Raw genomic sequence first — 27,881 nt, 5'->3', positions numbered from 1 at the left:
CTCACGGTAAAGTATAGTTCCCATTCATTGGCTTTACTAATAACTGGGTTCTTTTTAGCTTATTTATCTTGCAGATTTTTTTTCAATATCTAAAATACATATGCATTACACAACTGTCCCCATCGAGTATGTGTTCTTGCTGCTGTGACTGGTTTATTAATAGATTATTAATTTGGCATTAACCGGTGAATCTTGAAACCTCAAGTTTTTTAGTAATAAAATGTGAGAATGCTCATTATTTAAAAATGTGGTGCATTTGCTTCAATGGACAGGACGCAAAATATTCTTTTTTGATTGTTTTAAGCGCTACTCCTTAAAACAAATCTTAGTTGTTTGTCTTAATGATTGTTTCTTGCATTTCTGTAGCCCAGAAAACCAAAGGCTCCTGATAATCCTTTCCATGGCATCATCTCCAAGTGCTTTGAGCCCCATCTGTATGTCTACATAGAATCTCAAGACAAGTGAGCAACAAAAATATTTACTTTATATACATATAGTGGTGTGAAAAAGTGTTTGTCCCCCTTGTTTTATTTCTTTATGTTTGTCACACTTAGTTTCCCATCGTCAAACAAATTTGAATATTAGTGCAAAAAAATTGGTTTTAATCATTTAGAGAGGAAAAAGTAAAAAAATTATCCTCCCTGACACACACCCACACAATAACTGTGGGTTCTCATGCCTGAGTTCAATTTCTCTAGCCACACTGCGGCCCGATACGGCCCCACCTGTTCTCAATCAAGGTATCACTTAAATAGGAGCTGCCTGACTAAGTCAAGTAGACCAAAAGATCCTGAAAAGCTAGACATCATGTTGAGATCTAAAGAAATTCAGGAACAAATGAGAAAGAAAGTTTGATATGCTAGTGTGGGAAAGATTTTAAAGCCATTTGTAAAACTTTGGGACTCCAGTTAACCACAGTGAGACCCATTATCCGCAAATGGTGAAAACAGAACAGCTGTGAACCTTCCCAGGAGTGGCCGGCTGACTAAAATTACCTTGAGTGCGCAGTGACGACTCATCCAACACGTTACAAAAAAAAACCAAACCCACAACAACATTCAATTGACTACAGGACCTCATTTGCCAAACTTAAGGTCAGTCAGGGTTCGTAACTCCACCATATGTGCAAAAATGGCCTGCAGGGCAGAGTTCCAACATGAAAACCACCGCTGAGAAAAAAGAACATAGAATGCTCGTCAATTTTGCCAGACGACATCTTGATGATGTCTTTAGACTTTTGGGAAAATAAAAAGTTGACCTTTTGGGAAGGTCTCGTTCCCATCACATCTGATGTAAAAGAACATCATTGTGGGGGTAGTGTGATGTTTTGCTGCTTCAGGACTTGGAAGACTTGCTCTCATAAATGGAAACATGAATTCTACTGTCTACCAAAAATCCTAAAAGAGAATGTCTGGCCATCCGTTCTGGACCTCAAGCTGAAATGCTCTTGAGTTCTGCTCCAGGACAATGACCCAAAACACTACAGCAAGTCCTCCTCCGAACGGCAAAAGAAAAACAACATGAAGACTTTGGAATGGCCTCGCCACATCATAACTTGAATCCTGATGAGGTGCTGTGGCATGACTTCAAAAAGGCGGGTCGTGTTGGAAAAACCTTCCAATGTGGCTGAATTCCAACAATTCTGAAAAGATGCGTGGGCCAAAATTCTTCCTCGGCACGTTAACAAACACTTGATAGCAGTTGTTGCTGCTAAGGTTGGGTCAACCAGTTATTAGATTTACATTTTGCAATCACATTTTCACACAAAGGGGTTTAGGTTTGTATTTTTTTCCTCCCATTATGATAAAAACTTTCATTTAAAAACTGCATTTTGTCTTTACTTGTTTGCTTTGACTAATATTTCAATTTGTTCGACGATGGGAAACATTTCAGTGTGACAAACGTTAAAAAATCTGAACACTTTTTCCGCAGGACTGTATAAGTGCATAACCAGGGACTGATTGTGTATAAAGTCGACACATACATCCTTGTTTCCCAATTTGACGTTCCTCACTAACGCACACACACACCCTCGTGCTTTCTACCTCACTGGCTTGTCTGTCTTTCCATCTCTTATTCCTGGACATGCCACCGACTCGGTTGTGGCAGAAATGTTTCCCATTAGCTACACGACCACAGACGCTGAGAGAGCGAGAGAGCTCGAATAAATTGCTGCCTCAGCAACCACTTTTTTTTTTTTTTAATCCCCACCTCTTCATTTTTTTTTCTTTCGACGCCCCCCCCCCTCTCTTTTTAGTCTGCTCACTCCTTGTTGGCTTTCTTCTTTTCTCTCCCTTTTCCCATATTTTCCCCTCTGTTACTGCCACCGGCCTCCACTATTCCCCCAACACTCCCTCCTTCCCACAGGAGGTAATGATTGCTCCAAAAACGAATGGAGTTTTAGGAGAGCTGTGATTGCGCAGTTATATGCGGCTTTAAATTATGTTAGTCAGTGCTTATTTCAATTAAATCCAGAGGCCCGACTATCGCATTTTTATGTGTGTGCCAATTAACCCTTCTGGCAATTCTGTCTGTGCCTCTTTCAGGAACCTCGGCGAATTGATAGACAGGTTTGTGGCTGACTTCCGAGCACAAGGCCCACCCAAGGTCGCCACCGATGAGGGCGGCGCTGTTCTGCCAAGCTGTGCCGACCTCTTTGTCTATTACAAGAAGTGCATGGTCCAGTGCTCCCAGTTGAGCACTGGGGAGCCCATGATTGCCCTCACGACCATCTTTCAGAAATTCCTGCGGGAGTATGCCTGGAAGATCCTCTCAGGCAACCTGCCCAAGTACAAACACATTATTAGTTCTGTTCAACTATACACATAATATTGGGGAACACAATATATGTTGAGTTAGGTTTGACTGATGTTTTTAACTACCGTAATTTCCAGCCTACAGAGCGCAACTGATTATAAGCCTCACCCAGTACATTTGTAAAAGAAATTCCATTTGATACATGCACAAGCCGCACCTGTGTAAAGGCCGCAAGTGCCCACATTGAAACGCAAGATATTTACATAGAAAGATGGTACACAGATATTTTTCAAAGTTTTAATACCTTAGCTTACCTTAACATATCAACAACACAGTAGCACAAACACGGCTGGTTAAAAAAAACAACAAAAAAAACCATACCGGTAAAATAAAAACAGGCGCGGTCGCAACATGGTAGGACAGCACTAACAGGGCCAGTTAAAAAAAAAATCATACTTAAATCACTGAGACATGGCAGTACTAATGCTACTGTAGCGCTAGCACGGCGCTAACAGGGCTGGTTAAAAAAACACATACCGGTAAAAAAATCACTGAGGCACGACAGTAACACAATCAGCAGCATGCTAGCGCAGCACTAAAAAAAAATGCCACATGCGCTAACAGGGTCGGTTAAAAAAAAAAAACGGACAACATACTGGTAAAAATCACAGTAACACGCTAGCGGTAAAAGTCACATCCTCGACACATATATTCCACCAGTGTCACTCTTACCTTTTCCGCTCGAGTGCCAGCTTGCGGCCGTTAGGAAAAAAAAATGCACAGATTAGCCGCATCACCGCATAAACCGCAGGATATAAAACATGTGAAAAAACTCATGGCTCATAGGCCGGAAATTACGGTAATTTTTGGTTGCAAAATCCAAAACTGACCTCAGTTTTTCTCTATCACGTCAAGTTTTTCATAATCATAGATCCGCAATTTTTTTTTTATAAATATGACAAATACTCTACCTATGTGCTTGCTTTATAAAATTGTCAATTATTGAAAAGCATCCATCCATCCATTTTCTTCGGCGCTTATCCTCACGAGGGTCGCGGGGAGTGCTGGAGCCTATCCCAGCTGTCAAGGGGCAGGAGGCTGGGTACACCCAGAACTGGTTGCCAGCCAAACGCAATATTGAAAAACAATGAAATATGAAATAATCACCCGTGACTGCAATATTTTTGCACATGATTGTTATACAAAGGAAATGACACAAGTTCTGTTCATTCCTGCTATGCTATCTTTGTGTTCCAGATATTGATAGTACTGACATTTTGGGAGCTGCACACACTTCTCACCGCACTTTCTCAATTGAGACTGCACAACCAAGTTTCCACATAGCTGTAGAGGAGTCCAATCTGTAATCAGATGGCAAGTCTGACTCCATCTTAATCAGTGGATTTTTTTTTGCTTATCTGGAGGGTAATCAGTTGGGGGGGGGGGGGGGACTTGGCATGGTAGGGGGAAAAAAAAACCTGACTACAATTTTAGACTCCGCGTGCCACTTTTGGTTTTAATCAGGATAAAAAAATCTAACGCCAAGTGAAATTATTCTCAAATTGTTCCCCCGTGTAATTTAATCCACATTTGTCACACCCGTATGTGGTCTTTCTTCTGGTGCGGTGATAAAGCCATTAGGGACTTTTGAGAATTCACTTTGAAATGAAAAGCTTCTGTCGCGGCAGTATTTTAATGGGGAGCAGTAACGTGGCAATCGGAGTGTGTTGTGGAATATCAATAGCGTGCAAATTGCAGTACCATTATTTGGATCACTACCCACACTAGAAATCATCACTGACGGGTCTTCATACACAATGAGGCCGTTTGACCTGCAGATATGCTAACATGCTAATTACACATGCACTCACTGACTAATGTTTGCCATATTGCCAAACATATGCGATTACTTATACTCTTTAGGGTACTCTCTGTGACACACTTGTCTTCTATGGTGAGTTATGACCTACTTTTTTCGAGGTTTATTGAGAGCAGCTTCATATAAATGATCGTTGATCACATCACGTTATTCGAGCTAATTAATGTTAATCTGGTTGCTGTAGTGTCATTATACTTTTATGTACGCTATTCGTTTCAACATGGAACAAACTTGCATGAGTAGGTTTCAAATTAATAAATAAGAATCTCGATTCCAGCACTATTATCACTTCCTGCTTGGTATGACAGTGTCGTTAGTTCTCAGTCGGTTTGTATCCATCTCCAGGTCAAGCAGTAACAGCGGGGTTCTGACGATCAGCAGTCTGCTGAAGGAGAAGGAAGGCTCGGAAACGGCCAAGTTCACCGTTGACGAGCTGTGCCTCATCTGTAGCATCCTGAGTACTGCGGAGTACTGCCTTGCTACCACCCAACAGGCACGTACCTTTAATATTAGAAAATCTTTAAATTGTGTCTGCTTTTCATCAGCTGTATGGAAGATTGCAAAGGGGTATTTGGTAGACCCGGGTTCAATTTTCATGGGGAGTTTAGATGAAGTGGGAATTAATGGGAAAAAAAATTAACTCAATTTTTGCTATTTTACAGAAACATAATAATGAACAGATTTTACTCATTTTGTTGACCATCGCAGTATTGTAGGGTCATCCGCCTCCTTTACTCTGCAGGATTAAAACTAAATAAATAAATACACCTCTGTATCTTGTAGGGTTTCCAATTTACGCACCTATGTTTCAATATATCTACTTTGAGCGTTTTTACCTTTGACATGATTTTTTTTACTTTTTTGAACTCCATTGTCCACTGAGATAATAGAGTGAAACATACCCCAAAAGTATGTTTTGGACAAGTCACTCATATGTTACATTGTTCTGTAAGTACAGTGATGCCTCTGTTATCGACCACAATCCGTTCCAGAAAACGGTTCGAGAAGTGATTTGTTCGAAAAGCAAATCGATGTTTCCCATTACAATGAATGGAAAAAGAAATAATTCGTTCCAAGCCTAAAAAAATTAGGCTTTTTAAAGGATTATTTTTTAGTTTTTCCTGATAATAAACTTCAGAGTAGAAATACATGTATAGTTTAAATAGTTTATATAATAAAATAATTTAAGAAATGTATTTATTTTTTGCTTAAAATGTATGGTTTAGTAGTAGAGTACGCTAGGCTGGGAGTGCATTGCCGTATCTGTAGCGACTCGGCCCCCAGACTTGTAAACTTTTTTTTTTTTTTTTTTTTTACTAACAAAAGTGCAGAATAACTTTAAACCAGCAACTTGTCTTTGTCTGTGATTGGGGGTTAATAAGATCGTCCCAATTTTTGTTTTTTTACGTTAATACGGTAGTCCTCGATAAGAAGAAGAACAACAGTCACTACTGGGATACATCTGTGTACAGAGGCTGCGTTATCCAGAATAACAAAAGTGCACTTGTTGTGCACGTTACGTCGTTTCCGGGCGTTCGAAATGACAATAACAAAATGCGCCGTGGGTGGGTCATCTTCTTGCACCGCGCGCGTTATGTTATTTCCGGGTTTTTTCAGGCTATGTTCGAATAGACAATAACAAAACGCGTCGTGGGTAGGTCAGCTGCTTGAGCCATGCGCTTTATTTCCGGGTTTATTCGCCGGCGTAGGAATTCACAACAAAGCGCGTCGTGGGTCAGCTGGTCTGGCCGTGCGTAATATGTTATTTCTGGGTTTTGCTCGAGTACCGATTTTCGTTTGAAAACAGAAGCAAAAAAAAAATCTCAAAATTTTCGTTCGAAAACCGATTTGTTAAAAAACGGGGGCGTTCGAGAACCGAGGCTTTACTGTACTTCCCTGACTATTGTATGGGCATCTGCCTTTTTACAGCTTGAAGAGAAACTAAAAGAGAAAGTGGATAAAATCCTGGTGGAGAGAATTAATTTGACTGGAGAGATGGATACATTCAGCACGTATGTAGCAAAATATAATTCATAGATTGTTTCTTCAATAGCAGCCTCCCTTTTATTTTATGTTATATTTTTATAATCTTGTGTTTGAACTTTTTTACCAGCGTGATCTCTAATAGTATCCAGCTACTTGTGCAAGATCTGGATGCCGCTTGTGACCCTGGTCTCACTGCAATGAGCAAGGTCGGACACTTGATTAAATATCAATTGTTAAGCCAAACCCACGGTAATTTAATAAAACATATATATATATATAACATATGGCTGAGTGTGTGAATTTGATTTTCTTTCAGATGCCGTGGCAGAATGTGGAGCATGTCGGTGACCAGAGTCCATATGTGACTTCAATCATCATGCACATCAAGCAGAATGTGCCGATCATCAGAGACAATTTGGCCTCCACGCGCAAATATTTCACGCAATTCTGCATCAAATTCACAAAGTAATACACATGAGACATCCTTAGTTTCATGGCACATAACGTGTGGAGCAAAGATGCATAAGTTAAATGTTTTTCAACTCTCATTTCCAGCTCCTTCATCCCTAAATTTATCAATCACTTGTTCCGATGTAAGCCTATCAGCATGGTGGGAGCAGAACAAGTATGTGCATGCTAATTATTTCACGTCCGCTTCATTTTCGTTACAATCTTAAGTGGATTGCTCGGTCCACCTGTTTGTGCTACATTGGTACAGTGATGCCTCGGTTCTCGACCACAATTCGTTCCAGAAAACGGTTCGAGAAGTGATTTGTTCGAAAACCGAATTGATGTTTCTCAGTACAATGAATGGAAAAAGAAATAATGTGTTCCAAGCCTTAAAAATGTGGCTTTTTAAAGCATTTTTTTTTAGCTTTTCCTGATAATAAACTTCAGAGTAGTTTTAGTAGTAGTTTAATTACTTTATATAATAAAATAATTTAAGAATATATTTATTTCTTGCTTAAAATGTATGCTTTAGTAGTAGAGTACGCGAGGCTGGTAGTGCTTTGCCGTATCTGTAGCGACTAGGCCCCCAGACTTCTAAACTTTTTTTATTAACAAAAGTGCAGAATAACTTTAAACAAGCAACTTGCCTTCTTTGGAGCCATGATTCGGGGTTAATAAGGTAGTCCCGATTTTCGTTTGAAAACGGAAGCAAAAAAATCTCAAAATTTGCGTTCGAAAACGGGGACGTTCGAGAAGCGAGGCTTTTCTGTACAGCTCCTGTTTTTGACTGGAATTATGATCTTGTCTATTCTTCCCAACAAGCTCCTCCTGGACACACACTCCTTAAAAACAGTCCTCCTAGATCTGCCCTCCATCGGTTCCCAGGTGCTTCGCAAGGCACCTGCCAGCTACACTAAGATCGTGGTGAAGGGCATGACCCGTGCAGAGATGATACTTAAGGTGAGGAACAGTAATGTTGCAGTTGCATGATTCTATACAAAGTAGTTTTAGGTTTAAAACATGCCATGCATAGCCTGCCTTTCTTGGACACATTTTGAAAATAAAACTTCGGTAATTGTAAAGTTTACTTTTCCCACAACCTCAAGATTTTAAGATGGTCATTATAAGGGGAGTGTAGTGAAATAATATCAGTGACGCTCATTTTGTATGGAACACTTGAAATAAATGCTATGACATATTTAACGAGTGTAGATAAATGTATGCCATCAACCAAAGAATCAAAAGTCTTAGAACTTTACTTTAGAGGTCCTCTTATATTTGGTGTCCATTTAACTAATGTAGTAATGGAAACAAATATTAGCTTGCAGATGTGATTTTCCCGTTCTGTCTTTTTAAATTGCATTGATTTAAAAAAAAATTATATATATATATATATATATATATATATATATATTTTTTTTTTTTTTTTTTTTTTTCTGTTTTTCTGCAATATTCCGACCGTAACCCGTGCCAAAATCCACATTCGTTCAAATTCCGGTCCGACTTTTGGAAGCGAGGTGGAAGTTTAGATACACGTCTGTTGATTGGTCGAATGTGTTCCTCCTGACCAATGAAAACGCTTGTTGTATACAAGGCGGTTCGTGGGGCCATTTTCAAGTGAACACGATGGCGGTGCTCAAGAGCAAAGATGCCTCTCGAGTAAAAGAAATTCATATGTCAAAAATCACTTGGAAAGAAGGAAGTTGCCACTCTGTTCAGCGACTTTATTCGCAAAATCGATCGACCCGGTAAAGCTTTGTGCACACGGGGTCAGGATAATATTGACTATGGATCAAAAGGTTTCAAGGCATTGGAAGTTCATGCGAAACAACAAAAACACGTCAAACAATTGAAAGCAACGAAAACAAACTTTTCCATAGCTGCTACCTTAAGATGTCAACCCAAGGCCAACAACCAACCCCAGTTGCAGACTGTGACAGTTCAGAAGCGATTACTTGTAAAAATGTCTGTATTATTTACTGATAACGACACATGGCGTTAATAATTCTTGTCAAATTCATGCGTTTCAATCATTTACTAAAACAAAAAATTTTTGAATTGATACACGCTATGAAAAGCACGCTTGCATGCCATGATGCAAATCTGTATTCAATTTAGCAGTTGGTTGAATTTGTATTTGAATTTATAATTTTTGGGGCTTAAAGGTATGCACCTAAATAATGAACGATCATATTTTGTACATTTTAAAAACAGAATAGCATTTATTTATAGATGTACTAGATATATTTCCTTTATAATACTATTTATAAAACTTGCACGTTAAAATTGGTGTTCATCCTTTGATCACGCTTGCAGCCCCCAGACCCCCCGGCTATTTTTCACTTTTTTTTTTTCATTCAGTCAAATCACGTCTGAGCTTGGCACCACTTGCCTTTCCAAACTGAATGAGGTACTTTCATTGTCCTCTTGAGGGAAACAATTTGCTATTTTAATCTTTAATTGGAGTCCCGTTTGTATAGTGGGAAATGCAACATTTTATCTGCAGAAAATTTATATAAAATCAAATAATAAAAACCTGCATTCATTTCATTGGCGATTCCAAGGTGTCCTTATGTGTGACTGTGACAATGATGGTTCGGGTTGTTTTGGTTTGTAGTGTTTTTACTATGTTTATGGTACTTTGTACTTATAATGAGAATAGCAGCATCCACTTGAACTCAAAAAGGTACTTGGCCTATAAAGTGCTTCTGAAAGTACACATATTGGACAGCACAAATTATGCAAAACATATTAATGAACATGAACACTGAGAGGTCAGAGTGAGAACAGCGCAAATAAACGCAAATCCAACAATAAGTACCGTAATTTCCGGCCTACAAGCCGTGACTTTTTTCACACGCTTTCAACCCTGCGGTTTATGCAGTGATTCAAGGGGGCGCTCGAGCAGGAAAGGTAAGAATGAGACCGGTGGAATATATGTGCCGAGGAAGTGACTTTGACCGGCCCTGTTAGCGCTGCTCTGGCATTAGCGCTGTGCTAGCGTCTTGCTGCTGTATTACTGGCGTGTCTTAGTGATATTTACCGGTAAGTTTTATTTTAACCGCTCGTGTTAGCATTAGCGTTACCACCGCGCTAGCTTGAAACTCTTTCTGTGTACTATCTTTGTAAATATCTTCAATGTTTCAATGTGAGCACTTGTGACTTTTACACAGCTGCAGCGTATGTATGTACCAAATGGTATTTCCTTTACAAATGTACTCGGTGAGGCTTGTAAGCCAGGTGTGCTCTATAGGCGGGGAATTACGGTAGTTTGACAATATGATGCCTTGCACAGGGGCACTGGAGGGTGCTCAGGTGAACAAGCCTGTCCACATTCATTTTTCACCTTTAAACCTCAAATTGGAGCCCCTCCATCATCTAAATAAAATGCAGCTAAGCCCTAACAGTGTGCTACTGTCATCAAAAAAATATACAGTAAAAGGAATAAAAAAGTTAAGTAATATCAAACTATCTCCAAAACACAGTATGTGTGTGGGATGTAAGTTGTGAAAGTCAAGACGTTTGGCCTTGTCTGTGACATCCAAGGGGAACCTGGTATGTTACTGCCCCAGATCTCTCTCTCCCCCCCGCCATTCTAAACTGTCCCTGGAGTGAAGAAAAATGTCCACACCCATGAAGTGAATGTGAATGCCTGTCGGTCTTTTGAATTTGGTGGGACTCCCAAGAGCACTTCTTTCCTTCCGAACGTTCTTCACGGTTGTCCTGTTTTGTCTCCATGTTGCTGAGATTTGGTGGAGCAATTCCGACTTCTGGCTTGAAAGCCAGAGAGCGCTTTGATTGACCGTGTTTTTAAAACAGCTGTGACGTCTCTCGAGTTTAGATGTTTTCTATCAGTACTGACAGTGCAGCAAAGGGAATACTTACACATTGCTTGTTTTTTTTCGTTAGGAAACCAGTGTTCGGTCACTTTAAGGGCCTGGTTTGCTAAATTTCCTCTTCCCCAACAGATCGTGTGCTCCATTGCTGGGTGTGTTTCGTGTGATATACTGAGATGGCAATCTTGTACTCCGATTGCAAATGGCAGCCGCTTAATTGTGTGTGCGTTCACTCTTCACAGTTTGAAAGCACTTTTGGCACCAGTTGGAAAAGCGGTGGACACCGGCGTGTTTAAGAGGGTTTTTGCGCTTTAATTAGCTGTAGTTTTTTTTTCACCGTAGAGCGAACCATTTGCGAGAGCACCGCAAGCACAAAATGGCATTTCAAGTGACGGAAATGGAAGTGTCAGTTGAATACAAACGGAGATATTGTAGTGAAACCTGAAATTAGTGGTCCCGCAAACAACTGACTGGATTTAATGAACAGATGTGGCGGTCTCTGACTGGAACTCAAAACACCCACGCATAGCAAGCGCAGTCTGTTCGTTCCTGAAGTAGCTGCTGTTGTTCACTGGCACAATCAACAAACAGAGACTGCTGACAGTCCACGGGCCAAAAAGGCCCGATAGGATTGCTTCTGCTCGACAGGATCCCTCAAGGTTGGTGTCGACCGGCACCAACCACCCTCTTCTTCTTTTCCTTTCGGCTTGTCCCGTTCGGGGTCGCCATAGCGTGTCATCTTTTTCCATCTAACCCTGTCTCGTGCATCCTCCTCTCTGACACCCACTGTCCTCATGTCCGCCCTCACAACAGCCATCAACCTTTTCTTTGGGTCCTCTCGCTCTTTTGCCTGGCAGCTCCATCCTCAGCACCCTTCTACCAATATACTCACTCTCTCGCCTCTGGACTTGTGCAAACCATTGAAGTCTGCTCTCTCGAACTCATTTCTATTCCTATCCAACCTGCTCACTCCGAACGAGAACCTCAACATCTTCATTTCTACCACCTCCAGTTCTGCTTCCTCTTGTTTCTTCAGTGCCACCATCTCTAATCTGTGCATCATGGCTGGCTCACCACTTTGGCCCTTCATCCTAGCGGAGACTCTTCTGTCACGTAGAATACCGGACACCTTCCGCCAACTGTTCCACCCCCTTGGACCCGTTTCTTCGCTTCCTTACCACACTCACCATTGCTGTGTATTGTTGACCCCAAGTATTCGAAGTCGTCCACCCTCGCCATCTCTTCTCCCTGGAGCCTCACACTTACCACATTCACCCACAAATATTCTGTTTTACTTCGGCTAATTTTCATTCATCTCAATCACCAGTCTTAACTGTGGAGGCACGGAACATGGCCCATTCAGACTGAAAAATCAGCCGCTGCAAATTACACACATTACTAAACACGAGATTATGAAACGTTTTTGCATAACTCCTCGAAGGATAATTTTGCGCATTCTGTGCACCTATTTAGATCATCTTCCACTTTCTGTTTGCATCCTTTTTTACATGTGCAAACCTTTTATAAATCAGACTCTTAATGCTGAGAATGCACAATAGCTACATGAGATTGTCATTTCATATTTTATAATAATGCAAAATAGCTACAAATGTGTTTTTTGTTGTTGTTTTTTTGACACCCAACACCCCTATTTACCGGGTACATGGAGTTTAAGTACCGTAATTCCCGGCCTTTTGAGCGTACATGGTTATAAGCCTCACCCAGTGCATTTGTAAAGGAAATACCGTTTGGTACATACATAGGCCGCAGATGTGTAAAAGCCGCAAGTGCCCACATTGAAACTGACATTGAAACACGAGAAAGACGGAGAGTTTAATGCTAGCCCCGCCGCACTAACAGGGCTGGTTAAAAAGAAACCATACTGGTAAAAATCACTGAGACGTGGTAGTAACACGCTAGCACTTTGCTAACAGGGTCGGACCGGTAAAAGTCACTTCCTCAGGCACATATATTCCACCAGTCTCACTCTTACCGTTTCCACTTGAGTGCCCCCTTGCAGCCGTTAGAAAAAATGCACAAATTAGCGCACCACCGCAAAAAGTATAGTTCCGCTGGGTTGAAAGCGCGTGGAAAAGAGTAGCAGCTTATCGGCCGGAAATTACGGTAATTGATGGTCGCTGGCTGAATATCATCTCGGAGCCTTAAAGACAACACTTGAATACAGATTTTTCAGAAAGTTCAGTCACACCTGGATAAGATGGTGGAATAAGAGTTATGTAGCCTCGGGAAGTGAGTTGAATTTAAATGTTAAGTTTTAAGTTGTTACGTTTTAAAAAGACTTATTGGGTAGAAACGTGCTATTTAATGCAGCCTCCATGTTCTTTGTGGGTAATTACTCCTTGGACTGAAATCAAAGCTTTTTAATGACAAAACCTGCACAAAGAGGTGTCAGTCCAAGTTACTGTACTTGGGACTTGAAAGCTGCCATTTTTAGCTCACTAAGAAAATGTAGATCTCACTTCTTTCAGGACTACTTTTTAACCAACCTCAAAATTATTTTCCATTTGCTCTTGTATGAACAGTTAAATCATACCAAACATACCAAAATTGTACCTAATAAGGTTTAAGAACCAAGATTTAGTACCATTATTATTTTTTTTTTTTTTTTTTAGCTCTTGCCATTGCCCAGTCCGAAGACTGTCAACCTGGGTCGAGTTTTTGCTCGGTTGCTTTTTCTGAACTTGTGATCCCGTTGTCGTGTCCAACAAGGTTGTTTTGTGCGCCGCTTCTCAGTTCCGTCCAGAGCTTTCCGACTGTCTGCGGCGGTCTCTCCTTGCTGGTGCAACCCCTGTGAGACGTGGCTGTTTTCCACTCTTCCGACCCAGCCCAGGATCACTCCGATGCTCACTTGTGAAGGTCTTCTCTGGGGACTATTTTAAAAAAAAAAAGAAAAGTCAAACCCCATCCCCACCCTTGTCGAGCCCTCTTTTTATCCAGCTGGGTTTTTTTTCTTCATTGCAGTCTTCAACTTGTTTATATTCTACAAAACCCACAGGGCTTTTCTTTGGCCTGACTCCAGCCCAGTTGCAAATAAATCACTTGGTCAGCAGGGCGAGCAAAAAAAGCTAAGAATTCTACACAATCCACAACCTTTTCTGCCTGCTAACGTCTCAAATTCTTGTAATTCCTTGACAGGGGTGTTCTTTGGATCACCTTTTTGTGCATTTCTGTAGTAACATGAGGTAATGCGTGACCATTCTTACCACTGTTAATGTGCGTTACCCTGTAAAAAGAGGAGAGGGGTTCTCGTCCGTCAGCCTTTTGTGACTGGAAAAAAATGTCTTCTCGTCCAAGCTTTCCACCTTGTTGCGAGACTGTTGAGAAAGCGACATTTAAAGACCCACCGTCGTGGAATGCATGATTTTTAGTATGTTATTCATGAAAAAAACTGCAGCCGGTATGGACCCATCCGTTTTTTCACCACAAAACATGATTTTGACGTATATGGCTTTTTGTAACTTCCGCCATGAAAATCCTCTTGAGGGATTTGTTTTCGAGAAGAAGCAGGAAGTGACGTACACGGCAGTAGCGCATTCGAGCGGTCTCGTCTGTTTCTACTAGTTTTACCTGCGTTGTTCCTTCGTGTTAGCCAAGATGGCAGCTCGTTGCATTGCTGGATATTGCTCGAACACTCGGGAGGATGGATTTACGCTTCATACTTTTCCAATAGACCCGGTTCTTCGTGAAGAATAGATGGGGGGGCGGGGGAGGGGGGGGGCGTAATCCGTATGTCAGGGGTGCTAAATGTGTCGATGTTCGCATCGGAAGGCTTCCGTGCAGCAGCCGCTGAAGGACGGCCTCTACAGACCTTGTGGATTGCTGCTGGCCTTGTGGATTGCAACCAGCCGGCCTTGTGGATCGCCGCTGGCCTTGTCAAAACTTCTTCGGCCGGGGTGGCTCGGCACGGCGCCGGGCTGCGGTGGCCCGTCTCCTCTAGCTGTACAGGGAGGCAGTTTGGCCGCGCAGTCATCATCGCTTCCGGGCGGGCTGCGTCATCGTTGCTCGTGGCCCCGGGCGCCGTTCTTCATCACCGCCGGAGAGGTAGATCGGGCGGAGAGGTGGTTTGGCTGCATGCGGTTTGGCTGTGATCCGCATATCATCTAAATATGGCTTGAAACGATAGGGAAATGTTGCCCCGGTCACTTCACTCGGTTGTGAGATGTTCTCTTCTTCGAAAACGGGTTCCGTGTCAGAAGGTGCATGTTCGTCTCCCACAGTAGGGGCCACAGTGTGTTTTCAATGGTGAACATCCCAGTGTGACGTCGCGGGCAGGAGATGTAGAACAATGTGGCGACCACTTGAACGTCGAATGAGACTTCCGCAACTTTGCCCATGGATGACGCGCTCTCCGCTCATTTTTTTGATCGTATAGACATTGAAGTGAATAATGTTATATGTATTTTTCATTACAATATCTATTTTAGAATGTTTATAGGCACGACACTTGGGCTTTAACATTTTCATTCATCTCATCATATCTCTTTCAATATTTACTGGTTAAGTTCATTCTCGGCTCAACAAATTGCACTTACTGCATGTGGTATAAAATTCCAGTGCAGAATGGTGAAATATGAAAATCTCAACTTCATTTGTTGCCAGAGCGATTGGTTGTGTCAGATTGAAACCCCCACCCCATTTGCTTGATTTAGGTCATTGCAGCAGCATATGGGATCATTTAAAGATCTCTTAGGTCATACCATGATGGCGCACAGGAGAACCATGGAGAGTGGGGAATGGGGGGCAAAACAAACTTTAAATTCTTTCTTTTTTCTTTTTTGTAGGTGGTGATGGCCCCACATGAACCGCCCGTGGTGTTTGTGGATAACTACATCAAGCTCTTGGCCGACGGCAATCCTGAGACTTTCCAGAAAATACTCGACATGAAGGTTTGCTTGCTTGGCCAAAATAAGTTTGATTGTGTAGTTTGGGACATTTCCTTGTATTATCTTCTGTCTGTCTATACAGTGGAGCCCCACGTATTTGCGTTGGGGCCCCCATAGTTTCACCTCGTCATGGTTAATTGTATTCATCTATTTTTCTGGCGGGAGGGGTTAGCGGGCTAACCTCATTTCCCCCCCGTATTGATTGGCGGTACTGTTTCACATTAACGCCCGGCAACTTGCCATATGTTGAGATGTTGGTGAATGTCCGCCGTGACAGGTGTCACTTCCATTAGCACAACTTGCCCCGATTATTGTCAATCAGGAAAATGTTCTATCAGTTCTAACAGTATGGTTTCATGCCTAAGAAGTGTACCGCAGACCCTGAGGATGCTCGTGGAAAAGTGCAGAGACGGTCAGAAGGAGCTACATTGTGTCTTTGTAGACCAAAGGAAAGCTTAGACAGAGTACCACGAGAGGAACTGTGGCACTGCATGCGCAAGTCTGGTGTGGCGGAGAAATATGTTAGAATAGTACAGGACATAGTACAGGATATGTATGAGGACAGCAGAACAGCGGTGAGATGTGCCATAGGTTTGTCAGATGAATTTAAGGTGGAGGTGGGACTGCATCAGTGATCCGCTCTGAGCCCCTTCCTGTTTGCGGTAGTAATGGATAGGCTGACAGATGAGGTTGGACTGGAATCCCCTTGGACTGTGATGTTCGCAGATGATATTGTGATCTGCAGGGACAAAGCGGAGGAACAATTAGAAAGATGGAGGTACGCACTGGAAAGGAGAGGAATGAAGATTAGCTGAAGTAAAACAGAATATATCTGCGTAAATGAGAGGGGTGGAGGGGGAAGAGTGAAGTTCCAGGGAGAAGAGATGGCGAGGGTGGATGACTTCAAATACATGGGGTCAACGATCCAGAGTGAGGGTGAGTGTGGTAAGGAAGTGACGAAACGGGTCCAAGCAGGGTGGAGCAGTCGGCGGAAGGTGTCTGGTGTTCTATGTGACAGAAGAGTTTCCACTAGGATGAAGGGCAAAGTTTATAAAACAGTGGTGAGGCCAATCCGGCCATGATGTACGGATTAGAGACGGTGGCACTGAAGAGACAACAGGAAGATGAACTGGAGGTGGCAGAAATGAAGATGTTGAGGTTCTCGCTCAGAGTGAGCAGGTTGGGTTGGATTAGAAATGAGCTCTTAAGAGGGACAGCCAAAGTTGGATGTTTTGGGGGCAAGGTGAGAGAGAGCAGACTTCGATGGTTCTATCAGCACCACTACCCACTGTATATTTCATTTTTGGGAGATTGGAATTCACTGACTGTATTTGCTTGATTGTCTGTCATCCTTTGGTGTGCAGGGTTTAAAACGTGGCGAGCAGAGCAGCATGCTGGAGCTCTTCAGACAGAGGTTACCCACACCGCCCTCGGGGGCCGAAGGCGGCCCCTCCTTGTCCTTCAGCGCCCCCACCCCTGAGCAGGAGTCCTCCCGCATACGTAAACTAGAAAAACTCATCAAGAAGAGACTGTGAAGGGAACAATACTTCAAGATGCCGTGTGCGGCTGGCCTGGCCTTTACCACTCAATTATTGATCTCACAAAATGTCGCTCTGCTGCTCCGTTGACTTATTGTTCAAAACAAAAGCGTTGACTCCATTTTTCATCACACATAAAAATAAACCAAGGTCCTGGCAAGTTAAGAAAAAAAACTTCCCCAGTGGTGACTTGCTGTTGGTAAATATTCGTTTATTTGTGCAATTTCCTTCCCGTTGCGTTCACACCGAGGCCAGCGGTTTGATTGGGCGATAGCGCAATTGAGTTTCCGTAATTCCCGGCCTACAGAGCACACCTGGTTATAAGCCTCACCCAGTACATTTGGAAAGGAAATACCATTTGGTACATACATACACCGCAGCCGTGTAAAAGCCGCAAGTGCCCACGTTGAAACAAGATTTTTACAAAGAGGTAGACAGAGAGTTTAACACTAGCGAGAGTTTAACACTAGCGAGAGTTTAACACTAGCGCCGCCACGCCAACGCTAGCGCCGCCGCGTTAACGCCACCACGCTACCGCTAGCACCGCCGCGCGCCCTAACGGCCGTTTAAAAAAAACATACTGGTAAAAATCACTGAGACACGGCAGTAACACGCTAGCGCCGCAGTAGCAGGGCCGGACCGGTAAAAGTCATTTTCTCGGCACATATATTCGGTCTCACAAATCACGGCAGTAACACAGCAGCAACATGCTAGCGCAGCGCTAACAGGGCCGGTTAAAAAAAAAAAAGAAAACATACAGGTAAAAATCACTGAGACACGGCAGTAACACAGCAGTAACATGCTAACACAGCGCTAACAGGGCCAGTTAAAAAAAAAAACATACAGGTAAAAATCACTGAGACACGACAGAAACACTCTAGCAGTAAAAGTCACATCTTCGGCACATATATTCCACCGGTCTCACTCTTACTTTTTCCGCTCGAGTGCTCCCTTGCAGTTGTTGGAAAAAAAATGCACAAATAATCCGCATCACCATATAAAACGCACGGTTGAAAGAGTGTGGAAAAGTCCAAAATTACAAAAGAATGAATGTTCTTATGAGCCAAGTGAAATGTTGTTTTCTTATTATGATAAATGACTCTACCCGCAGGGCCATGGTGTTAAATGGCAAATCTGAGTGTATTGATTTGAATTTTACACTTCCCTTCCATAGATTTATGAACGAGAAAATAAAATGTTCTTCGCGTTTATGAGGTGTCTTGGGGAATGTCCAGTTTAGACATCATATGCACCGGGCAGAAATTCACAATTAAAATAAATTCAGAGTATGAAATCTCATTCTAAAAAGCAATAGCGGGATAAGTGAATGTGGAAATAGTTATTCAACATTTTCAATTGCTTTTGATTTCTAGCGCATTTAGCAACATACTACTTTCTAGGGCACAGGTGTCAAAATCAAGGCCCAGGGGCCAGATTCGGCCCACCACATGATTTTATGTGGCCCGCGGAGCCAAATCTGCATTGTCAATTTACATGATTATTGCAGTATCTGTACCAACATTTCAAATTGGCATCGTCATTACCGATGAAGTTGAGATATTACAAGGATTTTTGTGTTACTTGATGAAAAACACGTTGCCCTTGATATCTGATTCCAAAACTAGTTCATAAATTGATGTAGATCTGATGAGATTTTAATTTATTTTTCACAGTCACAACAGCCCTCTGAGAGAAGCCGGTTCTACAATGTGGCCCGTGAGAAAAATGAGTTTAGGGGGAAAAAAAAATTGTACTGTATGGTTGTGTTGTATGATACAATGAGAAGTTATGATTACTAAATATTGCCACAAAAGAATCCTTGTGCGTCATTGAATAGTTTTGCATTCATTTTAACATGTTTTGGTGAATATCAATCGGAAAAGATTTTATCGGCGGAACGGTGGTGCAACCCCTTAAGGCACGGGTGTCAAACGCAAGGCCCGGGGGCCAGATCTGGCCCGTCACATGATATCATGTGGTCCACAAAGGCAAATCCTCGGTGCCAAAATCCGTGATTCTTGTCCCAACATTTCAAAATTGTCATATATCATAAATGATATATGTTGACATATTATCTGCATTTTCGTGTTACCAAACATGAACAAAGGTTGAAAAAACCCATTATGCTCGAGTACTGATTCCAAAACTAGTTCATAAATTTCATGTGTAAATATAATAAGGCGATTCAGGTTTTTCTACGGTTTCACCATCACGGCCCTCTGAGGGAAATCATAACTACAACGTGGCCCACGACAAAAATGAGTTTGACACCCCTTGCCTTAGAGCGTTGGCCTCACAGTTCTGAGGACCGGAGGTTCAAATCCCGCCCCTTCCTTCGTGGAGTCCGCCTCCTGCCCCGTTGACAGCTGGGATAGGCTCCGGCACTCCTCTGACCCTCATGAGGATAAGCGGCTCAGAAAACAGATGGATGGAAATGATTTTATCAGTGTTGGAGGTGCGAAATTTACAGCGCGGCCTCTGTAGAAACGCGACCGATCCGACTGAAATTTGACAACTTTGTGCGAGTTCGAAGGAGGTTATGAGGCCAGCTAAATTTCTCTGAATAAATAGTAAATAAATAAAATAATAATAATTTAATTGAATAAATAAATGAATTAAAGTAAATAAAATTTATAAAAATAAAATAATAAAATGAATCAACATAATAATAAAATAACTAAAAGTAAATAAATAGTAAATAGAAAAAGTTACTTTCTTTTGCAATTCAACAATCTGGGCTATATAGATAATAGAAGTGCATCAAATATGCATAATAGCAATGGGAAAAATGGTATCTGCATGGGGCCTGGGATAGAGAAAAAAACTGTTCACCCTAATGCCCCCCCCTCCCCAATTACAGACCCAAGCAGTTAAACGTGCACAGCAGTTTTCCATTGTGTGCGTGAGCCATTTACATGACAGTAACATGATTGAGTTGTAAAAAAAAAATTATTATACATAATTAAAATTTTTCAACACGTGTATTGGCTTCATATTTACCCACTTTGGTTAGGACGTTTTCATAAAAACATGTTTTGCGTCTATAATCTCTTGGTGCTTTTTTTTTTTTGGGGGGGGGTGCATAATAAACCCTCCCATTGACTTTCATTTTTGTCCTCCAGCCAATCAGCCTCAAGGAAAAGCCTTGAAGGGGCGTGTCTTTCCCTTTTAATGCCTGAAGGGACTTTAGAGGGAAAAGTTTGAAGCTGGGCTGCGGGCCTGTTAAGGCCAAGATCTTTATTTTTTTTTTTTTTTACACATGTAAAAGTGAAGTTTGACGTATTAGAAGGTTCACAGGAGGGGGGGATTTCAACCTGGAGTTAAACTTTTTTAATGCCCCACAACGCCTGGGTTAGCTACAAATTAGCAGCCAGGTGTTCTTCGAGTACAAGTCAGACGAAACTTCGGAGGACGTCAACACAAAAAAAAAAAAAGGAAGAACTTGACATCGTATTGGAAATCCTCCGCAATTTATTTATTTATTTTCTTGCGGGCACGTGAAAAGGGAAATGGTCGGACGGTTGCATTTTGCGAATGTTTGCGAAGAGGACCCGCTGGGTATGAGCTGCTGCCGGGCGGACAGAGGACTCGACAGCCCGGACTCCGGCTTGCCGCCGAGTCCGAGCCCCGGCGTCTGGCTCCTGCCCCAGGACAAAGCGCGCGGCGTCAGTCCGGTGCCGGAGGACGAAGGGAGGGAGGAAGGCTCGCGGGTGGGTCACCGAATTACCGCATAATGGTGTACAATGCGTGTGAGAACATTCCAATGTAAATATTCGTTTAAAAAAAAGAGTCTGAGCCTAATTTGAGCAGAGGTGCATCGTTGTGGTCGACCTCAATGTTTGGCACCGGGTTTCCTCCACGTGTCGATGCTAAAATGCAATCAATCATCGCTATTTGTGGGATTAGGGACTCAAACCTGACTTGAATTGCGAGAATTCCCAAATAGCAGATCTCTCTCCCTTGTCTTGATGCAGTATTTCAGACCCCGAATACGCTATTTCTAATTCTTTAACTCCAACTTTCCGACCCGTCATTGTTTTTAGTGTCCCTTTTTCGTCTTTGTGATTGTTATTTGATTCTCTGACCCTCGTGGGGATAAGCGGCAAAGAAAATGGATGGACGGATGAATACGGTACAGTAATCCCCCGCTACTCACGGGTGGTAGGGACAGATCTTTCCGCAAATAGCAGAAAATGTAGTCATTGACAAAGCCCTGAAAATTGCGTGGAAATACCTTTTTATTAATAAACTGTGTGTGTATATACAATACTACAAATAGCCCTCCTAAAACATGTAAACATTTCAAACTCATTTTAGAAAATTTGTCCTTAGCATTAAATGACTTCTACAGGACAAAATTCTCCAGAAATGTACATGTAACAAATATTCCGAAACTCAACCCATTCGTGGGCAACGTTTGGGACACCATGATTTTCACGCATTATATCCTTCATATATCAAAATATTTAAAGTGATTTGATTCTGGTTTTTGGGACGATCTACCAAGAAAACCCAAGTACCCTCTTGAGGGCAGCGTCGAGATTATAAATTTAGTAAAGTTATCATAGAACTTAAAAGGAGAAAAAGAAGTGTTATTTCCTTGATTGTGGCCTGTTAGGAGACTTTTATCTCAATAAGGCAACCCTGCCCATGAATGGGTTATAAATTAATGTTTTTCCTGGCATAAAAACTAAATTGGTCTCCTCGTTGATACCAACTTCGCCTTTCCCATCAGTCAGGGTTTTGCACAAAAGCCGGCGTTCGTTTTCGGGCAGGCCGACAGTTAGCCGTTGACGAAATGTGAGCTCGGCCGCCGTTAGCATGGAGCATTTAGCAAGAGCACGCGAATGTATGTGTTTTGCTACAAATAATTTTTCGCCTGGGCAAAAAAATATCACAGAGGTGTATGCAAATTGTGATTTTGGATGCAGAGGGAAACGGATCTCCATTTGAGTTGAGGCATTCACTTACACAAACGCAAGTCATTAGCCTAAAAGCATAATTGCAAAGCCATTTTTTTTTTTTTTTTAAAACTTATTTGAAAAGCAAAAAGACAAATTCAACAAACAACCCCAGTCGGCGAGGTTCGACCTTACGATTGCGAGAATCTGGCCGTCTGAGAATCTACATAGGTTAATTTTATTTATATATTTATTCATATTCTGCCAGGAAGTTAAAAATTACTTAGGCCAGTTATTTAAAACATGAGGTATGTAGCTTTTCTCAGGTTGTATGCGACTGAGTACCATTAAGTTGTATTTTAAATTTTAATATATTTGCATTAATTTAAGACCTGCTTATTTTAAGCATTTTTTTACACTTTGTGTAATTTTAGCTTTTTTTTTTTTTTTTTACCAATTCCATATCATTCAAACCAGTAATAAGCAAACTACATGATGTTACAGTTGATTATAATAAATAACTGTATTTAATTATATATATTATGTATTTAACAATAATGGCAGTTTAGGAATAAACAATCTTAATTTTGATAAACACATGGGCCTACTATGCTTATGTTTTAATGTTGGTCATGATGCTGGTATTGGAGAGGTCAGCATTTTTATTATATTTTATTTGTTTTACTTGGAGTACTAATAAGTATGAGAGCCACTGGCTTAGGCAATATGGATCCTATAAGTAAGGATGTGCAAAATCGCAGTTGCTGATTGTTTTACGGAGAAATTACTTTGTTTGCATTAGTAGATGATACAAGGGGGCCCTTTTGTTTATGATAATTCTGTCCCGACTGCGGTGGGGTGACTCAAATGTGTACAGAAGTCGGAACCTACCACTAATCTACGCTAGTGCAGGGGTAAAGTCATAGTTGACATTTGTATGATCACACATCTAAGCTGTTTAAAAAAAAAAAAAAAAAAAATGAACCACACAAATGGGAAGTTGTAACCGAGCGCGCCTTCTTGTGCTGCGTGACGTCATACTTTTATCTTGCTACGCAGAACTACAGTAATGTATTTCAGCGTTCGCAACCTCGAAGCACCGTACGTCGGGACCGTCGTAAAACGAGAACCCCCTTTTGACATCGGCGATGCATTTTGAAAGAAAAGCGTTGCGACTGACGGGTTAAGTTAGACCGGAGACAGGTTTCATCCCAAAATGTATTTATTGATTTTGCAGGTTTCGGCTTTGCCCTCTGGGTCCTTGCAGCCTTTGTCCTATGGGGAGGGTATCGCAATTGAGCCTTTACCCCCGAAAGAAGTAAGGTGGGTTCTGTTGACAAGTGCTCTGTCTTAATTCTATACGGTCATTAACATCGCAGCATTGTACAGTCGTTTAGAAATTGCAAAAGTAAACGCCAATGCTAAAGTTAGTTTACCTTGTTGCTAAGCGCTTGTTCTAAATATTTGAATCTTGGTTCATGATCGGCGGCACGGCGGATCAGCTGGAAAGCGTTGGCCGCACAGTTCTGAGGTCCCGGGTTCGGACCCGGCTGTGCGGAGTTTTACTTGTTCTCCCCCGTGCCTGCGTGGGTTTTCTCCAGGTGGGCAATCCGGTTTCCTCCCACATCCCAAAAACATGCAACATTACCGTATTTACCGGCCTACAGAGCGCACCTGGTTATAAGCCTCACCCAGTATGCTTGTAAAGGAAATACCATTTGGTACATAAATGCGCCGCAGCGGTGTAAAAGCCACAAGTGCCCACGTTGAAACGCATTATATTTACAAAGATAGACTGTGCACAGAGTTTAATGCTAATGCTAGCAGCACGCTAACACTAATCCTAGCGCCGTGTTAACGGGACCGGTTTAAAAAAAAAACATACCGGTAAAAATCACTGAGACACGGCAGTAACATGCTAGCGAGCGCAGCGCTAACAGGGCCGGACCGGTAAAAGTCACTTCCTCGGCACATGTATTCCACCGGTCTCACTCTTGCCTTTTCCGCTTGAGAAAATTTTGAAAAAAATGCACATATTAGCCGCATAAACTGCAGGGTTGAAAACATGTGAAAAAGGTCGCGGTTTATAGGCCGGAAATTACGTTAATTGGACGCTCTAAATTGACGCTAGGTGTGATTGTGAACGGTGTTTCTCTATGTGCCCCGTGATTGGCTGGCAACGGGGTTCAGGGTGTACCCTCCCTCCTGCCCGTTGATAGCTGGGATAGGCTCCAGCGCTCCCCGCGACCCTCGTGAGGATAAGCGGCTTAGCAAATGGATGAATGTTTCATAATCTCCATCTGGCTGAAGAGATCCAAGTAGTCTTACCATAGCCAAAAGCATGCAAATTAGGTTCAGTGAAGATTTGGGTTTTTTTTTAATTAAAATTAGGGGATATTTTTTAGTGTCAAAAAGATGACTTTTAACACCTTCATATATTTTCGTCTTCAAGTTCAGAATTTTTTTATTTATTTTTATTTTTTTTACATTGTTTCACATTTACATTGAACTGGGTAAAGTAATGAAAGTTGTTCTCAAGTAAGAGATCTGTGAGGCTAACACTCACCAATTTGCTCCACCGCCCAACAATATCACTTTAACTCAAACCGTATATTAAATCTCTATGGAATAATGCGGCGGGGAAAAAGGCTAATTCGGCCAGAAGACAAGCTCTTAAATTACAGTAATTGAATTTATTTGCACTAGTGAAACGCCCCAATTTGCTCACCGGGAAGGAAGAATGTAGAAAAACTGGAACAATGGAGCTCAGTACATTAGAGAGCTTTTTTTTTTTTTTTTTTTTTTTTTTCCTGGGGCATTTGTTTCCATGTGCCCTGATTGGCTGGCAACCAGTTCAGGATTTAGACTGCCTCCCGCCCATAAGACAGCTGGGATTGGCTCCGGCACTCCCGCCACGCTTTTGAGGATAAGCGGCTCAGAAAATGGATGGACGGAGTCAAATGTCAGTGACATTTGCATGGTGGAATAGTCTGCGACAAGCCAAAATCGCACAATCTATGATAAATGCCTACAAATCAAAGTGGGTTGAGAAGGATTCTAGTTCAATATACCTGGAAAAAGTCGGGTTGTTTTTTTTTTTTTTTCTACTAAGAATACGACGGAGCCCCTAAAGGGAGATTGGAAAAAAAAAAAAAAAACTGGTTTCTCATTGTAATGAGAAACTTTCCCATTGTAATAAGTTTCTCATTGTAATGAGTCACCAGCCCATTGCATGTATGTATGTATAAAAAAAAAAAAAAAAACAACAAAAAAAAACCTTATTCAGGTAGCTACCGCTAGCCGGTAAATAAGCTTTGAGCCATAGGTAGCCATTTTTTGACACTCTCATTGTAATGAGTAACTTACTCATTAGTTACAATGAGTAACTTACTCATCAGTAAGTTACTGAACTTATTGTCATGAGTAACTTAGTCATTGTAATGAGAAACTTTCGCATTGTAATGAGTAACCAGCCCATTGCATGTGTGCATGTATGAAATAATCTTATTCCTTATTCAGGAAGCTACCGCTAGCAGGTAAATAAGATACGACTCCCTAAACGCAGGAAGCTACCGCTAGCTGGTAAATAAGTTGCGAGCCATAGGTAGCCATTTTTCGACACACTCATTGTAATGAGTAACTTACTCATGAGTTACAATGAGTAACTTACCCATGATTAAGATTCTCATTGTGATGAGAAACTAGTCCATTGCATGTGTGCATGTAAAAAAAAAAAAAAAGAATATTATTCCTTATTCAGGAAGCTACCGCTAGCAGGTACATACGCTACAACTATACCTGAATGCAGGAAGATACCGTGAGCAGGTAAATAAGCTATGACCCATGGGTCTTACTCATGAGTTACTTACTCATTACAATGAGAAAGTTACTCATTACAATGAGAAACCTTTTTTTTTTTTTTTTTGGTTTTTTTTTTCAATGTCTGTTTAGGGGCTCCGTAGAATATTAAAGTCAAACCAAGTAAAAGTATATATCAGCCATTAAAACCACTCTGATAGAGCGCATCCAAAAATGTATTTGTAACACAGTAAATTCAGATCATTCCTACATAAAGTTTTTTGCATATCTGCTCCGAAAATGAGCTAAAGGCACGCGGGCCAATCCCTCCGTTCAATCCACAGATACACCTCGTCGGTGCAGTACGACTCGGACCGCCACTTCGTCCAGATCGTGTCCCTGCAGCCGTGGTGCCAGGACCTGGAGCGCTGCTCGCAGACCGTCACGGCCGTGGCCCACAGCACCTGGCGCCGTTATAAGACTCAGCTGGATTTCCAGCCTCGCCGCCGGCCGCAGAGCTTCACGAGCACCGTCATCGTCTACCCCAAGAAAACCAGCGCCGTGTACGCCACGGAGCTCAGCTACGACCGCCGCCGACGAGCCAGGCGTTTCCTCTCCAGCGTGGAGATGGAGGCGGCGGGAAGCTACCTCAGTAAGAAAGGATCGATGGATCCCGTCCTGTAACAGGCGCACCCCTTGGCTGGCTGCCGGTGACCCTGCTGTTTTCCCCTTTTACGTTGAAGTAGCCAAATTTGCGTTTTTTTTTTTTTTTTTTTTTTTTTTTATGGCCGTGAACCAGGAGAACATGCGATGTCTTGTTCCTTCCAGCAGAAATCTAAAGACGCAGTCCGAAGTAAATTTAATAATCCTGCCAGTGGATGAGTCATCCATTAGAAATGACCTTTTGTATTAATTTCCAGGAGTACTGTACTATCTCGGTCTTCAGTCTTTTTTTTTTTTTTTTTGCACATCATGAACAGGGAAAGCTAATGACTTGCCCACGTTGAGGCGTCCCACCAAATTGAGCGCTGCCTGGTTTATTAAGGAGAGCAGAGACTGATAATAACTGCGCCGATTATGGAAAGGAAGATAAAATTCACCGATTTTTGCTGCATTCTTAGAAATCACTCACTGTACAAGGGATACTTAGCTATGAGGTTGGTTTATTTTTTTATTTTCATTCCTGCACTAAATTTAGCACAAAATGAGCTCTTCACAGCCTTTGTTCTAGCTATTGATACCAAAAGTGTGATGCTAACGGTGTATTGTGTAAGCTTTTAGTAGGAATGATTTATGCACATTGCGGATGGAATATGAATCCGGAGTGACAGTATTGTTGAAATCACTCACTGGCCCATTAGTGGAAAATAACAAGCTGCGCTTCACTTTTGATGGCATTTCAGTGGAATTTGTATTTATTGTTTTTTTTTTTTTCAAGTTTTAATAGGTTTTAACATTTGATGAATTTTTCAAGTGACTTACATTATTTGCAGCGTCTGTGCCTCGCTGATGTTTCATGCTTATATTGTGCCGTTGACTTTTTTGCCATTTTAAATAAAGTAATTCAAGATCAATTACTGCTTCATTTGATGGGATGAATGATATTTTTGAGAATGTTATGTCATTGGTGTTTGGAAATCATAATTCCCATGACTTTGTTCCAGGTATCAACGGTAGATGCACATGTATAATCGAGATAGTCTCAATTCATTGAGAAAGTTGTTTTGAAATCATTGTGTTATTAATTTCACATGATCTTCCATGCATCCATTCTCCTTAGTTTATTCTCAGGAAGGTCGTGTGCTAAATGGAGTACCCGGAAAAAAAACCCC

The 27,881-nt window shown here is 41.8% G+C and overlaps 2 protein-coding genes across 2 annotated transcripts in view; both read left to right on the top strand.

Annotated features, from left to right (window-relative positions):
* Positions 1-18,561, top strand: part of vps53 (VPS53 subunit of GARP complex) — a 35,907-nt gene extending 17,346 nt beyond the window's left edge. Inside the window, exons 13-22 of the mRNA XM_061827655.1 lie at positions 367-461; positions 2,547-2,789; positions 4,982-5,129; positions 6,566-6,648; positions 6,750-6,828; positions 6,939-7,087; positions 7,178-7,247; positions 7,895-8,032; positions 15,711-15,815; positions 17,177-18,561. Coding sequence (XP_061683639.1) covers positions 367-461; positions 2,547-2,789; positions 4,982-5,129; positions 6,566-6,648; positions 6,750-6,828; positions 6,939-7,087; positions 7,178-7,247; positions 7,895-8,032; positions 15,711-15,815; positions 17,177-17,347 — 1,281 coding nt within the window. The 3' untranslated portion in view covers positions 17,348-18,561. The remainder of the gene's footprint in view (positions 1-366; positions 462-2,546; positions 2,790-4,981; positions 5,130-6,565; positions 6,649-6,749; positions 6,829-6,938; positions 7,088-7,177; positions 7,248-7,894; positions 8,033-15,710; positions 15,816-17,176) is intronic.
* Positions 18,562-20,528: 1,967 nt separating this feature from the next.
* On the top strand, positions 20,529-27,316 carry rflnb (refilin B). Its single transcript, XM_061828334.1, has 3 exons — positions 20,529-21,060; positions 23,489-23,574; positions 26,394-27,316. Exons 1-3 carry the CDS (start codon positions 20,860-20,862, stop codon positions 26,731-26,733), a joined length of 627 nt encoding a protein of 208 aa, XP_061684318.1. The 5' UTR covers positions 20,529-20,859; the 3' UTR covers positions 26,734-27,316.
* The last annotated feature ends 565 nt before the right edge of the window (positions 27,317-27,881 follow it).

This window comes from Syngnathoides biaculeatus, chromosome 8, assembly GCF_019802595.1.
Source record: "Syngnathoides biaculeatus isolate LvHL_M chromosome 8, ASM1980259v1, whole genome shotgun sequence".
Lineage (NCBI taxonomy): Eukaryota > Metazoa > Chordata > Actinopteri > Syngnathiformes > Syngnathidae > Syngnathoides > Syngnathoides biaculeatus.
The sequence above is the reverse complement of the archived record's forward strand: the minus strand, read 5'-3'. Positions and strand labels throughout refer to the sequence as shown.